The following is a 15,503-nucleotide window of genomic DNA, read 5'->3' on the forward strand; positions in this document are numbered from 1 at the left end:
AAGCCCCACGATGATTGGTCGGATGAGACCGCAACCAGGTAAGATCAGCACTATAAACCAGTTTAGGACAATTCGTCACAATTAGCGCTGATAGTCAGACCATGTTGCTGGATCAAGACAGTATCGTATAGTATGATTGGGTTGTGTATGACGATTGATCATGAGCTATAACTAAGGATGCCCGCATGGTCTGCGAAATTGTTGAATTTCACTGAGCTATCTCCAACCTCATACACTTTCACTCTTTCATTCTTGTGATAATTATTACAAGAGTTAGTCCCTAGGTCGGCAAATATGCCAGGAATCGAGAATGCTGGTGTATTTTCCACAGTCGCCACGATCCTTGATCAATCACTTCAAAACTACCAGCGAGCTTTCGACTATCTCAAAGTAGCCGGAAATCTTTGGGGAACACTTGATGGTTCGATGGTCATACCCCGTGAAACGCCTTACAAGCAAAAGAGCACTACTCCAGGAGTGGCACATGATTCACTACCGAGCCATATTTACGATGATTTAATCAAAAAGTTCGATGCTTGCGATAAAAAGTCTCACGCGTTGCGCGAAGTTATAACTAGGATGATCCCGAGAGAGATCAACCATCGCAGATGTTATACTCTTGGATCCGACGATATAAGTAAGGATATCGATAGCCATGAGAATGTCAAATGCTCAACAAAGAGCAGTTTAATACATTCAACAAGATCGGAGCGCAGGTCAGAAAAACAAATGAACATCCCCAAATACTTCGAAAGTGGCAGTCAAGTCCAAGTACGAGATGTAAATCAGGCGTATGGACTTCAGAACAACATCTACGGGAAACAAAACATTGGTGGAATTCAGCAATATACCTACGGTGAGTATTGATAAGAACATTTACCTGATGATACTATCATACATAGCAAGGCTCATCATAAAAATTGGAAAGACATGACGAGCGCTAACCATTCAACTTGTCCAGTAAATCAGCCCGAGCTCGATTTCAGCTTCCACCGCCCTTTAGGAATGGACCTGAGTCAAACAGTATGGATTGCACCAGAGTATTTCCAGGGTCGCGAGTTTGATCTCGCACAGTTAACACAACATTTGATTCCTGCTCAAAATTCTGTTAAACAACAACGTCTAGTCATTGGCGGCAAGGCGGGTATGGGAAAGACACAACTGTGCATTGCATATGCAAAACTTCATTGTGAACGCTTGGATCCAACATATGACTCAGCCATTCTACTTGATGCTTCATCCGAGTCGAAATTGAGGGAAAGTTTCAAGAAGATTGCGAAAAGAATTTTCAAAAATATACCGGATAGTGAAGATGCTGTACAGCATACTCTTCGATGGTTGTCCGACACAAACAATAGAGGATGGTTATTGATATTCGATGGATACGATGACCCCGATCAATTCAGTATCAGCCAGTACTGCCCCGGTGGAACACACGGAACAATTCTGGTTACTACTCAATCACCAGCCACTGTATCTGGTCACTTTTTTCCCATAGGACCATTGGACGAAGAGGGTAGTCTTAGAGCCTTAGCGGCTCGATCAGAGCGAGGAAATGCCCTTGAAGGTACGGAAAACTTTTGACGTTTAGCGGGAAGCCGAACTAACAGCAGTTTAGATCCCACCGCAAAAGAACTTGTGAAGAGACTCGGCGGCCTTCCACTCGCGTTAGCCACGGCCGGCGTCTACATCAAGCGAAATAAATGCACATTCGAGCACTATCTCAACGACTATAAGGACCATTGGATCTTCAACACCTACAACTACATCAGATTACCCGAATATGGTAGATCACTCCATACAGCGTGGAACTCAGCATATGCTCGATTGAAATCAAGCTCTCTAGAAGCGGCCAAATTACTAGGGTGTTTGGCTTACTTTGATAATAAGAAAATCCGACACGAACTCATCAAGCCGATCAATGGAGAACTGGAGGGTAATTGGCAGCACCTGATGAAAACGTCTGACAGAAGGATTCAACATTTGATGGAGATTATAGCTGAATTCTGCTTCTTGGATCCCGCGACGGCGGAGGATAGTGCGGGTTCACAGTCTTGGAACATGCATAATTGTGTTCATGCGTGGACGCTGGCGGTCTTGAATAGGGAGGTTTACCCTGAGTTTCACTGGTATGCTTTTGATGGAGTTGCCGCTTAGGATAGCGGTGATACCTATCAGTTATAGGTATAACTTAATCTATTGGAGGGAGGTATCATGCTTGATAGTTGGGTTCACCATTTGAACTCCAAATCAAATGTACAATAATTGCATACAGGCGAAAATTGGGGTTAATTCCATACTAGGACCTTGAATTTTATTGAAAACGAACTGGTACTAGTAGCATTAACAACTCTTTTACTTGGACTTTGGCAAAGATCCTACGAAGTTAGCCAACTACTTACTTACTTTAGCGCATTGCATCGTTGGCCCGGGTGTCTGTCATGTTCAAGGGGTTCCACCTTCATCTTGTGAACTGACTTCACAGTGGAAAGCCAAGATATCCCTAAATTTTTCCTAATCGCCGTGATAGGGCGCTTTGACAGCATCTGAGCTGAGGAATGTAAACTCGCAGCTGCGTACATTTGGGTTGACTTCTCGACCGTGATCTATCTTTGCATCATAATTCCATTCCTTGGCTTGCTACCAGTCGTCTTTGACAGATAGTGCGAGCCCAAATCCATCTCAAACCTGCTATAAGCTTTCCCAGCCTCCGCAACAATGAAGCTTTACCTCAATGCGTCCGGGGAAGCGCGACAGCCATGGACTGGAATGTGGAATGTGGTATCCTAGGGATCGGCACGCTTTATACCATACAGAAAGCCTGTCTGGTTACAACTTCACAATCCAAGAGGCTTTTTTTAGACTCGGTGAATTGACCCCTGCCACTAAGAGGCTTTTCATGAAAGGGGGGGATTCATATAAAAGCGATCTCCTGAGGGGTTCATCAGAACCATTCCCATCTATATCATCTCTATCAAGATTCCAAGTTGACACTGTTCATCCTCCAGGATACTCATTCATCCCTTGCAACTGCTGATTCTACTACTACAAAATGCAACTCACCAACGTCCTGGGCCTCTGCCTTCTGGCTATGACCGCCAATGCGGCTGTTCTCCCCCGATTTGCTGGCCCTTACCACGGCGGCCGAATTTCGGTGCATGTTCCCAGCAACAGCACGACTCCCCACAATGCCACTACAACAGGGACAAAGGGCAAGGTACCTCTTACTACAGGTACTACCAGGCCTCAAAAGAGTAGCACTAGCAAGGGAAACAGCAAGAAGCCGCAAGCTTCTCATGGTGTGCAAAACGTTGATATCCCTTTGAACTCGAACATCCCGAACCACGTTAAGCATATCAACCACTGTCACGAGTTGTGCTCATTGGAGGCACAGACATGCAATATTGCGATGCCGGATGAAGATAAGACTTGGTAAGTTGAGTCATGTTTCGAGAAAGGATCCATGTTTGGGTCAGGGCTAACTCAATTTTCAGTGATGAGACGTACAAGCAGTGCTCTTCCAAGTGCCACCCATCGGATTTTGAGTAATTTCCATAGGATTTGAGGTGGAGGGATAGTACTATATTTGGATGAAAAAGTATTTGGATTAATTGTGTGTGATATTTGAATGGATCGTTCTAGCGTGTGATATCGATGTTCTCGGGACTGTAACCTGCCGAATCTTAGTTTAGTCAATATGATGATTTAGGATCGTATAATTCTAGGAATTCTTTTTTGTCCGTCTTTTCTTCCAATTGATTTTTTTTTTTTTAGAAAGTACCCCGAGATCGACACTATTCTGGGTGATATCGGAGGACAAGACTCCATCTTGCCACTTGGTCATAAACCCTAAGTGCTTGTTCTGTACATCCGTAGTATATATTTGCCGAAGTCTGGTACTCCGATAGTACTCCGATCAGCAAGATTATCCTACATTAGAGAAATGACTAAGGAACAAGGACCACCTCAAACTGGGAATGACCGCATGTGATGGAGTCTCCCATAATAATTGAAGCGCACGTGCTGGACTGCCCGGATGGCAATGTACCCCAGCACTGCCAAATGTATTGTTGAGTACTTGGGCTAGAATAAGCTCAGACCCCACCGTCCACCAGCAAATGCGCGTTGCTTCTTGCGGCACGAGCTCCCTCATCAACCAATCAGCATTCGCCATTTCGACTCGTGGGCAAGCACGCGACACTGGGGAGTCCGCAATCGATGAACATTGTCCCAATAACCCCAAAAGGTACCTTACGACAGTATGTAAGGTAGCATAATCCCCTAGTAATTCTCTGAATTTTAATGGACCTACATATTTAATAAGAAGGTTGGAAGTACAACAGTGGTCCCCTTATTGAACCTTTTCCTCTCATTCTTCTTCTCTTTCCTCCTTTTGAACAACGTTCTTCTTCCTTTCCCTTTCAAGACCATGTCTCGGTCACGATTTCCTCCTACTCCCGCCATGTCAGGCGGGTTTTCAGTTAAGGACAAACCAATAGAAGGCACTGATGTGTTTGCCTTGCCTCCTGCTGCCATTAGTCCCGCCAAAGAAGATTCCGATAGTCGTCGTTCCTCGCAGTCTGATCCCACGTATGAACCTGCTTCACCTACTTCGCCAGAGTTACCACCTCGCGGTCGTCACCAGACCCATCATACTTCACGGTCGGGGGCTGGGACAAAACGCCCCTTAGAAGATTTTGATCTACCTCCACCACCGACAAGAACTCGCAAGATTATACAGATGAAGCCAAAGAGTCCTACTACCTCAAAATCACCTGCAAAGTCGAAGGAAAATGGAAAGATGACCAGCCAGTCGGCCGATTCAACTGCCCAAACAGCGACAGCATCCAAGAAGAAGCCTAGTGCAACTAGTGCAGCGGGTCGTAAAATCGCTCGGAAGACAGCGCATAGTTTGATCGAGAGACGACGTCGCTCGAAGATGAATGAGGAATTCGGTACTTTGAAAGATATGATTCCTGCTTGTCGAGGACAAGAGATGCACAAGTTGGCCATCCTTCAGGTATGGTGCTAACCTCCATGCCCAATACTCTATGTTCCGATATACGGCCATGGATTTGTACTAAAAACTCGAATGGTGATGTGCTGACTCCAAACCATAGGCCAGCATCGACTATGTCAACTATTTGGAACAAATAATTCAAGATCTCAAGACAGACGGCGGACATCATTCAGCCATACCACCATCACCGCCATCTCCAGACTTTACTGCCGAAGGAATACAGGAAATATCCAATCAACTACCACAAAATGCTCAATCCTCCGTCTATTCCTGTTCTGAACCTGCCTCCCCCGAGATATTGCCGCCAAGCGGACAGATCTCAGACGTATCGCCGTCATTTTCCCCACGCACTCGTCTACCATCTGTTCACACATTGCCAGAGGCTCCCTCGATATTGCCTAGTCCGGCACTGGGACCTTCTTATCACTCTTTGGATAAGGTTCAAGACCTACAGGGTATTGATCATGAAGCTTCGGCTGCCTTGCTCATGCTAACTCGAGATCGTCGGGGCACCGCCGACTCAATTACTGAGCATTTCTCTACCGGTACTACTTTGTACCCTGCGCCAGAGAGACAAAACTCCGTATCGGATTCTCAGAGAAGAAAAGGGATGAGTGTACGGGATCTCCTGATCTCATAAAGTGATTATGTGTTTTTATTTTCAGCGACTGAATGACTTCAAGGTGTTCAATTTGGGAACTTCAATGGTGGTTATTACTGAGCGTTCTTAGTCCTTTGTTCTTTTTTCTTTTTCTTCTTCTTCTTTCTTCTTTTTTCTTCAGATCTCAAAGGCGACATTTGTGCTTATAATGTGGGATGTTGGGGCCACGCTGTATGCAATATTTCGTTGCCGTTCTTCTATTTTTTCATCTTCTGTACAGATTGTCTATATCCTAGTCCATGTCACGTAAAACTTGGGTTTTAAAATTGAGTTTAGAGTCCTAAACCAGTGATAGATATTCATCAAAGATATTCCATTAACAACTTATACTGATACTCCGTGTACGCTCCATACTTTAATCCCTCTATGTAGTAAAGCCCCACTTCTCACTTCTGATTGGCAGACTCTGCTTTGTCAAGGTCCGAACGTCCGAAGGCCGACGAACATATCAAATGTTCAAGTTCATTCTTAAAAAGTACATGGTTTTAATATAAGCTGCGTCTCGAATTCCCTTTTGTTGCGCCAAAGAGGCTTAGTGTGTTAGCTCTAATACAATGGAGAGCATTCGACGCTACAACGTGGAACGATCTTGTCTTCGTTGCCACGAGCGAAAGGTCAAATGCGACAAGAATTCACCATGCAATAGATGCGTGAATCTTGGCGAAACCTGTCAATACCCAGGACCTCGCAAAGGCAAGAGAAGAGCCCCGAAAACAAGCGTGACCGACGTTGTATCAAGACTAGAGCAGTTGGAACGCTCTATCGCAACTCTAGCTGGAAGTTCGTCTACATCCCAAACACGATCGCAGCAACAGCTTCCCCTTCCTAGAGCTGCTCCTCTATCAGTACCGACATCAGCTTCAATCCATGATCATATCCATACACCCAACAATAGATCACCCGGGGAGTCAAACCGGAGCCACGGTGTTCTTGTCAGGGACGGCGCTTACATCGACGAGCCGTTTCTGTCACGAGTACTCGAAAAAGAGCAAGAATTACAATCTGCCATTGGAACGCCGAGTACAGAGACCAGTGACCCACGAAAGCCGCCTCCTCTCAAAGTAGACGGCATAATAACTAATCCACTCCTAACGCAAATGGATTTCAAGTCTCTTTACCCAGGTCGGTATCAAGCAACACTACTCTGGCAGACATTTCTAGCTCGTGTCGAACCGGTAATAAAGGTACTTCATATCCCCACAACACAGCCGCGTATCTTTGCTGCGATAAGTCGGCCTGATTCAGCTCGACCTGAAGTTCATTGTCTTCTTTTTTCGATCCTTTTTAGTGCCACGACGGCGCTGTTGAGCGATGATCCGACTAATGAGCAAATTCGTATGGATCTACGTCGGTATCAGCAGGGGATGGAGTTGAGTATCTATAATTCGTCTTTCCTGGATTCACCTACTTTATCCTCGATACAGGCAATGACAATATACCTGGTAAGAGGAGCAAGTGATTACCTACAAGTAATGTTTTGGCGGAAGCTAATGCTGTTTCTTTATTAGACATGTTTGCGTTACAGCAACAGTGGACGCGCTGGCTTCACTTTACGTGGTTTAGCGATTAGAGCAGCGCAGTCTATCGGTCTTCATCGGGACGGAGAAAACTTCAAACTATCGCCCTTAGAATGTGAACTCCGCCGACGAGTCTGGTGGTCTCTATTCTGCACCGACGCCCGTATGGCCGAGGATCACGGCATTCTGGCCGCCGAGCATGAATACAATGGTGACACAAAGTTTCCATCTAACATCGATGATCAGAATATAAGCGAAACTTCCACAGAACCAGTACAGTCTAAGCAATATTGGACTGAAATGTCGTTCAACTTGATCATCACCGAGGTTCACAAAATGTGGGTTCCAATGACTCGCTCTGTTAATACTTCATCGGATAAAGATCAACCATCTCAAATCTTGAAAGAAATGAAAGAACGGCTACATACCCGCTTCATCCAATACGCACACACAGATATCCCCATCCAACGCCACGGTGCAATTCTCGTACAGGTATTGACCTCAAAAGCAGAGGTCCACATATATCAAAAAGCACTGCAAAAACAAGGCACAGACTGTTCAGCCATTGACCCAAATGCTGCAACTGAACTACTCAGCCTAGCCCTGAAAGCCCTGGATCTCGGATTGGAGTTATACACGGATGAGTTACTCCGCGGTTTCCGCTGGTTAACGTCTACCTATTCCCAACTCCATCTACTTACCTACATCCTTTGGTATTTATGTGTCTACCCGAATAGCTCATACAGCGAGCATGCCTGGCACAGCGTCAATCGCCATTTCGACTTAGTAGATAATGACCCCTCCTGGCCGGACCCAGGTCCCAAATGGCCGATGCTGAAACAGCTTCGAGCAAAGGCGTTGAGAGTCCGGCATTCGCAGATTATATCTGGCTCTGGTTCTGGTTCTGCGGAGTCTTTAGCTGATGGTGATTATGCGGGACAGGTGGAAATGAACGATTCGGCTCGTGATGAGCTTTTGGATATGTATAATTGGGATCTGAATTGGCTGGAGTTCCCCGATTGGAACTTTTTGGCGCAAAGTTCGATTATGGGGCAGTATGGAACTGGACAGTCATAGGTCTACATGATGATTTGCTGTATTATAAGGAGTTATCATATTAGATATGGGTTTCTGGAACCAGGGACTAGATGTTTAGATGGATACTACTAGTAATTCATGACCCAGTGAAGTGTTGAAAGTGCATCCTATGCTATGATTTTCATCCTTTTTGCGGACTCATCCTCTATTACTCTTATTTAGTACATACCAGTGCTAATATCTCCCAAGTCACTAATGGGATGGTTGTGGGGTAAATTGAGGGCGGCAGATGTTCACGTAACGCCTCATCGGAAATATAGCTTCCAATAAAATAAAGGTTTATTTTACACATTTACACAGAACCAGAATCTCATCAATTCAAACATCTACAATAACTACTAAGCAAAAAGTGCTGCTCATGGGCGTTGTAGGTGACGCCGCACTCTCTCTATCTGGATGGACTGGTAGAATCCGGCAATTTTGTAAGTTGATCTGGTCAATAGTAATATCGTCTTTTGTCAGTGATTAATATATGGAATGTCATCATCACTGGCACATTGAGGTTCTAGAGAGTCCAGACTCTGTGCTGCCCCGAAAGATCCAAGTCCTAGGCATCAAGATACATTTGGTCGACCTCGAAGACTCGAGCAATCTCGTATCTATTATAACTGGCTTTGATACTTTAATCAATGTAATTGGACCAAACGATCTGGTTCTAGAGAAGAAAGTGCTTCAACCTGCCAAGCTTGCTGGTATCAAAGGATTTGTTCCCTGTGCTTTTTCTACACTCGCGCCTCCACAGGGTGTTACGCTACTTCGAGATGAGGTATATCCTCAACGATATTCAAGAATGATTTTTCAGTAAGCTAACAATTTGTCAACAGAGAGAGGAGATCTACAATGAGATCAAATCCATAGGTCTTTCTTATAACAGTCATTGATGTTGATTATGAGTATCCAGCCAGGTACCCGATTATTCCATTCGGCGGAATCGACTCAAATTTAATGCCAGAAACCAAAATTTATGGAGATGGAACGGCTCCTAATATCCTTACCAATGTTCCTGATATTGGGCGCTTCGTGGCACGTATCATCCAAGGTGACCGAACTCTCAATAGATACGTATACACCTATGGTGATGTCCTTAGCCAGAAGGAGGCTATCCAGATTGGGAAAGAGATTATCGGCATGAAAGTCGAAAGAAAACACATATGATCAAACTACCACGCCCCTCTCAAGTCTTTAGATTACTCACCCAGTTCCTAGGTATCGAAAGAATTGATCGAAACAAGCTTGGAAAGGTCTAAACAAGCTGTTGCTCAAGATCCTCATTGCTTGATAAGACGTTTCGGTCTGCACATAGCCCAGAGGATATACAGCTAATACATCCGTCAAGACAACATTCCTGCCAATGCCGAGTCTCTGGGCTATCTTAATGCTTGACAGCTCTATCCAGACTTTAACCCGCAGAATTTCCGATGAGTTTTCGCGGAGACACGGGCAAAGAATTCGCACAAGGCATAAAGTTTAAAATTATAGACCGAAATGAGACGGAATGAGATATAAATTGGAACTTTGGTATTCGTATTTTTGTTTGGTCATATTATATGATGACCCGAGTTTAGATCTTCTGCATAGCGGCGACGTCGGTGGACTGAACGTGGTCCTCATCCTCCTCGATCTGAGCCTGGAGCTCATCGGTGGAAACCTTCTCGTCCTCGACGACAATGTTGATCTGGAGCTTCTTAATACCGTAACCGATGTCGACGAACTTGGAGGCACCCCAAACCAGACCGTCCATCTCGATGGCGCGGACGTTGGCTTCGAGCTCCTCGAGGTTGGTCTCGTCATCTATAAAACCAGAGTGGTTAGTATTGGACATATGACAGCAGTATAGACAGGCCTAGGCCGAAAAAAAACAGTAAAAAAAAGATCAAACATACCCCAGGGCTTCACCTCCAGGGTGACCATGGACTTAGCGGCGGGCTTAGGTCCCTTGGCAGCCTTCTTGGCCTTGTACTCCTCCAGGTTCTTCTTGCGCTCAGCAACGACGGCGGGATCCTCCTCCTCAGAGTCAGAACCGAAAAGGTCCTCCTCCTCGTCGGCAGGCTTGGTGGCGGCGGGAACCTCCGCGGCTAGAATAAGCAGTCAGTACAAGTCAATGCGATAGATATTCATAGAGCGATATCACGTACGGGGAACGGTGTTGGGAGCAGACTCAGCAGCCATTGTGAATGTTTTGAAGGTAAGGATGGAGGGTGAGAAGTGTAGGAGTAAGGAAAATGGTGGGGGGATGGAGGGGAGCGAGGATCGAGCAGTAAATTTTATTGCTGCGGTGCGGTTCTGGTGGGGGGGGCACTTCCGCGCAAATTGCTGCAAATTTCGAACTAGCGCGTTTCTAACGGTTGCCACCAGTTGCAATTGTACTGTTTCATTGGTGGAGAGTGCTGTACCGAGGATTGAAAATTACAGTACGACTGTATGCACAGCATGAGATAAAGTAGAATGGACCTCTAGAGTTCCCAAAGGGAGACAGACTGTCTGATAGCTGGGACTGACTTCAAATGGGGGTTAAATTGGAAATTCCTCATTTACTTTTATTTTCTATGTTCATATTGATAATGTCTAAAGAAACACAAATTGAAATCGTCAAAATTGATACTCGTAGTCCTCGTAGAACCAGCAAGAATTCTTCTGCCCCGCCAACCCCCGATTAGGCCGATAAGAGAGGGGCACATGGGATGACTAACCCTAATTCGAAGTACATCCCGTACTATTTTGAAAGGATTGTCACCCATTAATTCAAGTGTACAGAATAGATTTGAGCTTCAAATTATGAATGACATTGCCCAGATAATCATGCATTATCTACTTGAGTCTGTATTTAAATAGCTATTTTGTGAGCGCTGATAAACGGACCGTACCGCGAGATATGTAGTTAGCATGTACATCCTTGACTCCGTAGTTGGGAGCATCACCCAATTTAGTGGGGGCTAGATTCAAAGAGGGGCTAAGCTCAAGACCAGCATAATTCACGACTCTTCCTCCGTTTTTGCACCAAAAAGACTGGATTCTTTGGCGATGCAGGTACCCTTGGTTCTTAATGGCTGAGGTTTTGGGAACCATTGCAGCGGCCCTTCAAGTCGCCGAGCTGGGGGGGTCGTCTCTCAGTCAAACTATGCACCTTTGCCCATAAATACAAGAATGCCAATAAGGCACTGCGAAGCCTTTCAAATGATGTGGCGCTCACTTGCAGTGTACTTCGCCAATTAAGTGACAGTCTTGGTCAAGATGATTTGGTTTCCTTGTATTCCCCAGATGCCTTTGCCACAGCCCAAGATGTACTGGAAGAATGCAGGAAAGTTTTCAAGGACCTCGAGAGCGAAATCGAACAACAGCATCCTGATCCTTCTTCGTCAAAGTCTCGCCTGGAAAAAGCAACTCGGAAAATCTGGTTTCTCATGAATGAACCCCGTTTGGATGCCGTGGCTGGAAACCTGGAACGTCTGAAATCAACAATGCTTTTGATGCTAAACGTCGTCATTTATGCCGGACAACTACGCAGGTACCGTCAGACCTTACTTATTACTCTAGCTCTGTGCATTGACTATCTAATAGTCGACGTGAAATGAATACTGCTCAAGAACAACGCGAACTTCTGCAAGTGCTAGCGGTGGAAAAGATTGAGAGTGAAAAAAAGTTCCAACAGTTGACCACGTCTATACAGTTTTTCAACTTAAATGTACAGACACATGGGAATGATTCCACATACAAAGCGCAAGCCCCGCCAAAAAGCAAAGATGAGCTTGAGCATTACTATGATATGGTAAAGGCTGTGCTCGGCAATATCGATACTGCACAGCACTTTCTCGATGAAAATCGATACAGAAGACTGAAAGACGGCTTCATTAATTTGCACCATTCCGAGGCGACTGATCTGAGCCAGAAGCATGGAATCAGAGCATCACAACTATTTTCCCAGCTGGGAATCCATCCTGTATGCACCCCATTTGAGATGACTTTCAGATCCACTACGGCTAATTTTGCAAAGCCGCAACGTCAGATAGAACCACCGGAGGATGGTTTCCCATTAGAGGCTCTGAAGAGAAAACGGGCCAAGAAAGCCGGTCCCCGTGCTGTAAGAACGGATACACCATTCGCGCATATGCCGGCATCGATGCCGCCAGGAAATTGGACTGAGATGAATAAGTACCCTCAGCATTCAGTGCAGCCTGACAATCCATTGTCCGTGGATGTATGTTCAATACCTAAAGTTTTCGACATTGGAAGATTCCTGGATTCGATGCTCTTGCCGTTGAAAGCTTCGATCATTTTAAAGCCATCAATACTAATATAACCATACAGTCTGCCTTCAATCTTGACTTCAGCGCCCTTGATCGTCCCGATCTCCTCGAGAGTTTCGATTTTGACGATTTCTTATCAAATGATGCAAATTCTGGATTCGGGTTTGACCCGAGTATCGCACTTGAAGCTGACGCCTCCATTAATACACCATTGGAAGAGAAGAAACCTGAGGAGCGCGATCCAAGCGACCCACCTCCGTATCAGGATACTTCCCCTGACAATCCTGATACTTGGATATTGCGATGGACAAATCTCAAAAGAGATGAGCTACATTGATGGCATAAGCCTTAGTACTGAAGAGTTTCTCTATCGCTTTCAAGCAAAACACGATTAAAACAGATTTGGGAATAGCTCAAGACTAGCATGAGCCATTGATTAAGGGATTAATGTAGGTCCAATATTCCAAACAACCCAAAAAATGCCAATGCAGCCAATGCAATTTCCCCCGAACCTTATACCCAAGTCCCCATGCAAGAGAACATTAATCATAACTTCGTAAATCCGCACTGAGCAAGAGTTATACATCTGCTGGTGTTCTGGTCCCACTGGACGATTTGAGCATATCTTCCTCCAACAAACGCTGGCAGAAAGAACTTTGCTTTCGGATCCAGGGTCCGAAATAAAGTAATGCGAATGGAATAGGGACACAACTCAGACTGGCAAATCCAAGAACCGAAGTTCCCCACGATACTCCTAGTTTTGCGTAGAGAGGGTCGGCGGCAAGGGGGAACAGAGCACCGGCAATGCTTCGCAAAATCATCGAAGAAGCCAATGCACTCGCGGAGTAAATACGGTAAGCATCGGTGACATATGTGAGAAGTGAAATGAAAATGGTTTGGTATCCGATGCCGAAGACAAAGCCTGACAGCACCGGGGCAATCCAATGAATCGATTGCTTTGCTGACCATGCTAGCCAGAAGAGACTGATTGTTAGCAATGGCCCGGCCACGCAGGATAGTGGAAGTCGATGATATTCAGGGCTAGATGCCCAGCGCTTTCCAAGTCTTTTTGACTTCTCGTAGAATGCGTCGTAGAAGAGGGCGAAAAGACAGGATGATGCAGCACCAATGCCCACTGTATGGAATAAGCTTGAGTTCAACTGCCCCGGCGCCAATGTGTAGGAGACTTACTTGGAATATAGGTAAGAGAAGTCTTCGCAACATCAAAGTGATATGTTTCTGCACACAGTTAAATCTTTCTCTGAATCAAAGGGTCCTTTGAAAGACGTACGCTTGAAGATGATGGGGTATGCTTGGAAATAGAAAAATACCATGCTCCATGCAAGTGAAATAAAGATACCGTAAAAAGGACGATGGGTTCGAAAAGAAGCATGGTAATAGGACGAGTGAATGTTTGAGTGAGGGTGAAAGCGGCATCAGACTTCAACTCTTGAGGAGCAATATACAGATCGGATCCACTCTTCTTTCTCAGTCTCCTAGATTGTTGCTTGAGTAAAGCAGGCGAAAATGTTTCTATACAATATGTATTAGCCCTATATTCTGCAAAATGTAAATGGAAGCTTGACATACCCGCTAGAAAGAGTAGGCCAATCCAAGTGATTCCACTCAGAATCAAGTCAATACGAAACGTCCATCGCCAACCATATTGAACGGAGCAACCAGATATTATGGGGCCGATAATTGGGCCAAAGCTAGTAGCCTAAAATGTTGTTAGGATCTGGGTGTTGATGTGATGATCAACTTGAAGTATGCGCCATACCGACATGTACATCGCCATCGCGCGGCCCCGAGCTCGCAGATCAGAAAACATATCTGCATAAAGACCACCAACAACAGTCTGTGGTGCAGCAGCCATAGTACCACAGATTACCCGAAATACCAGGAGGGAGGTCCAATTAGGCGCGAAAGCACAGCCCAGCGTGCCAAGCCAGAAGATAGTAAATGTCCAAAATACAACGGGCTTCCGTCCGATGGTTTCGCTGAGTGGGCTAAAGACGAGAGGTCCAATACAATATCCAATCAAAAAGATGGCGGTTGGAAGGACCTTTTGGCCGCCGCCTGACAGGTTGAAATCCTGCATGATAGCGGGGACTGCATTGCTAGGCAAGGAAGAGGAGATTCCACTATTAAGCACGACGAGGAGTGCAATAACTCCATTGTAGATCTTTTTACTCTATTCAAAACCTTTGTTAGTATGATGGGATGATTTGATCTTGTTGTATATCACAGAAATTCTTCAAGCGTACAAGAGGCCAGTTGTTTGGATTCACTTTTGAATCCTCAGTGAATTCGACAAGTGTTTTTTGGTTTGGTAGATTAACAAGCAAATAATTATCATCATCCATTACATGATCATCCTTTGACATTGTAGAGCAGGTTTCTGTCTCATTTGGAGCAGGTTTCTTGTCTATAGGCTGTTAGATGTCAAAGTAAGAATGTTGCGAATGGAGCTGGCGCACCTTGGGAATTATTCGTGAATTTGGCTAGAATAGATGAGCCCGACTGAATTGCCATTTTGAAATTGAAGCAAAATAAGCAAAATAAATTAGGTACAGAGGTTAAAAGGGTAAGAAAGAAAAAAAATACTGCGAACCATGTCTATACCAATTTCCCGTTTCGACCCGCGGAAACCAACAACTATATACGAAAGTCCTTTCTGGTCACTTAAACCGGTGGGGCAGAAAGCCCATGAAGAATTTGAGTCACAGTATCTAAAATCCGCATCCATGCCCAGTTTTCCAAACTATTATGTTTGCGATCTTAGAAACTACCCAATGAAGAGAGCGTTATACTTCAGAATTTTGAGCGAGTGGGTCGGATGCGGTCCGGAGCCGGTCCTTAGGGTAAAAAGTCCCGGGCCCGATTAGGATCCGGTCCCTGACGGGCGCCTCCGAAGCCTAGATCTTTCTTCGTTGCATCGCTTTTACTCAAAATGCGGGCAA

At 45.2% G+C, this 15,503-nt stretch overlaps 8 protein-coding genes across 8 annotated transcripts; 6 read left to right on the plus strand and 2 right to left on the minus strand.

The window, feature by feature from the left end:
- Positions 1–294: 294 nt before the first annotated feature.
- Positions 295–2,157, plus strand: N7469_008253 (kinesin light chain; the record flags this gene model as incomplete). Its single annotated transcript, XM_056647171.1, has 3 exons — positions 295–856; positions 962–1,567; positions 1,619–2,157. The coding sequence occupies 3 exons, from the start codon at positions 295–297 to the stop codon at positions 2,155–2,157; spliced, it is 1,707 nt and encodes a 568-aa protein (XP_056498722.1).
- An 895-nt stretch (positions 2,158–3,052) lies between these two features.
- On the plus strand, positions 3,053–3,549 carry N7469_008254 (uncharacterized protein; the record flags this gene model as incomplete). Its single annotated transcript, XM_056647172.1, has 2 exons — positions 3,053–3,432; positions 3,495–3,549. 2 exons carry the CDS (start codon positions 3,053–3,055, stop codon positions 3,547–3,549), a joined length of 435 nt encoding a protein of 144 aa, XP_056498723.1.
- Positions 3,550–4,429: 880 nt separating this feature from the next.
- N7469_008255 (uncharacterized protein) lies at positions 4,430–5,660 on the plus strand (the record flags this gene model as incomplete). The annotated part of the gene is made up of 2 exons (XM_056647173.1): positions 4,430–5,020; positions 5,121–5,660. 2 exons carry the CDS (start codon positions 4,430–4,432, stop codon positions 5,658–5,660), a joined length of 1,131 nt encoding a protein of 376 aa, XP_056498724.1.
- A 575-nt stretch (positions 5,661–6,235) lies between these two features.
- N7469_008256 (Zn(II)2Cys6 transcription factor) lies at positions 6,236–8,275 on the plus strand (the record flags this gene model as incomplete). Its single annotated transcript, XM_056647174.1, has 2 exons — positions 6,236–7,123; positions 7,190–8,275. The coding sequence occupies 2 exons, from the start codon at positions 6,236–6,238 to the stop codon at positions 8,273–8,275; spliced, it is 1,974 nt and encodes a 657-aa protein (XP_056498725.1).
- Positions 8,276–8,768: 493 nt separating this feature from the next.
- Positions 8,769–9,451, plus strand: N7469_008257 (uncharacterized protein; the record flags this gene model as incomplete). The annotated part of the gene is given in 3 exon segments (XM_056647175.1): positions 8,769–9,062; positions 9,121–9,154; positions 9,171–9,451. The coding sequence occupies 3 exon segments, from the start codon at positions 8,769–8,771 to the stop codon at positions 9,449–9,451; spliced, it is 609 nt and encodes a 202-aa protein (XP_056498726.1).
- Positions 9,452–9,857: 406 nt separating this feature from the next.
- N7469_008258 (elongation factor 1-beta family protein) lies at positions 9,858–10,465 on the minus strand (the record flags this gene model as incomplete). The annotated part of the gene is made up of 3 exons (XM_056647176.1): positions 9,858–10,087; positions 10,180–10,371; positions 10,432–10,465. The coding sequence occupies 3 exons, from the start codon at positions 10,463–10,465 to the stop codon at positions 9,858–9,860; spliced, it is 456 nt and encodes a 151-aa protein (XP_056498727.1).
- Positions 10,466–11,409: 944 nt separating this feature from the next.
- N7469_008259 (uncharacterized protein) lies at positions 11,410–12,877 on the plus strand (the record flags this gene model as incomplete). Its single annotated transcript, XM_056647177.1, has 3 exons — positions 11,410–11,801; positions 11,855–12,491; positions 12,602–12,877. Coding segments are annotated over 3 exons (1,305 nt in total), but the record flags the coding sequence as incomplete, so codon positions are not given.
- A 241-nt stretch (positions 12,878–13,118) lies between these two features.
- N7469_008260 (MFS transporter) lies at positions 13,119–15,075 on the minus strand (the record flags this gene model as incomplete). The annotated part of the gene is made up of 7 exons (XM_056647178.1): positions 13,119–13,675; positions 13,732–13,779; positions 13,832–13,852; positions 14,131–14,260; positions 14,321–14,734; positions 14,808–14,968; positions 15,021–15,075. 7 exons carry the CDS (start codon positions 15,073–15,075, stop codon positions 13,119–13,121), a joined length of 1,386 nt encoding a protein of 461 aa, XP_056498729.1.
- Positions 15,076–15,503: the final 428 nt, after the last annotated feature.

The sequence above is a fragment of the Penicillium citrinum genome (genome assembly GCF_028827155.1).
Source record: "Penicillium citrinum strain IBT 23319 chromosome Unknown utg000007l:1.0-2040159.0:1.0-2041076.0, whole genome shotgun sequence".
Lineage (NCBI taxonomy): Eukaryota > Fungi > Ascomycota > Eurotiomycetes > Eurotiales > Aspergillaceae > Penicillium > Penicillium citrinum.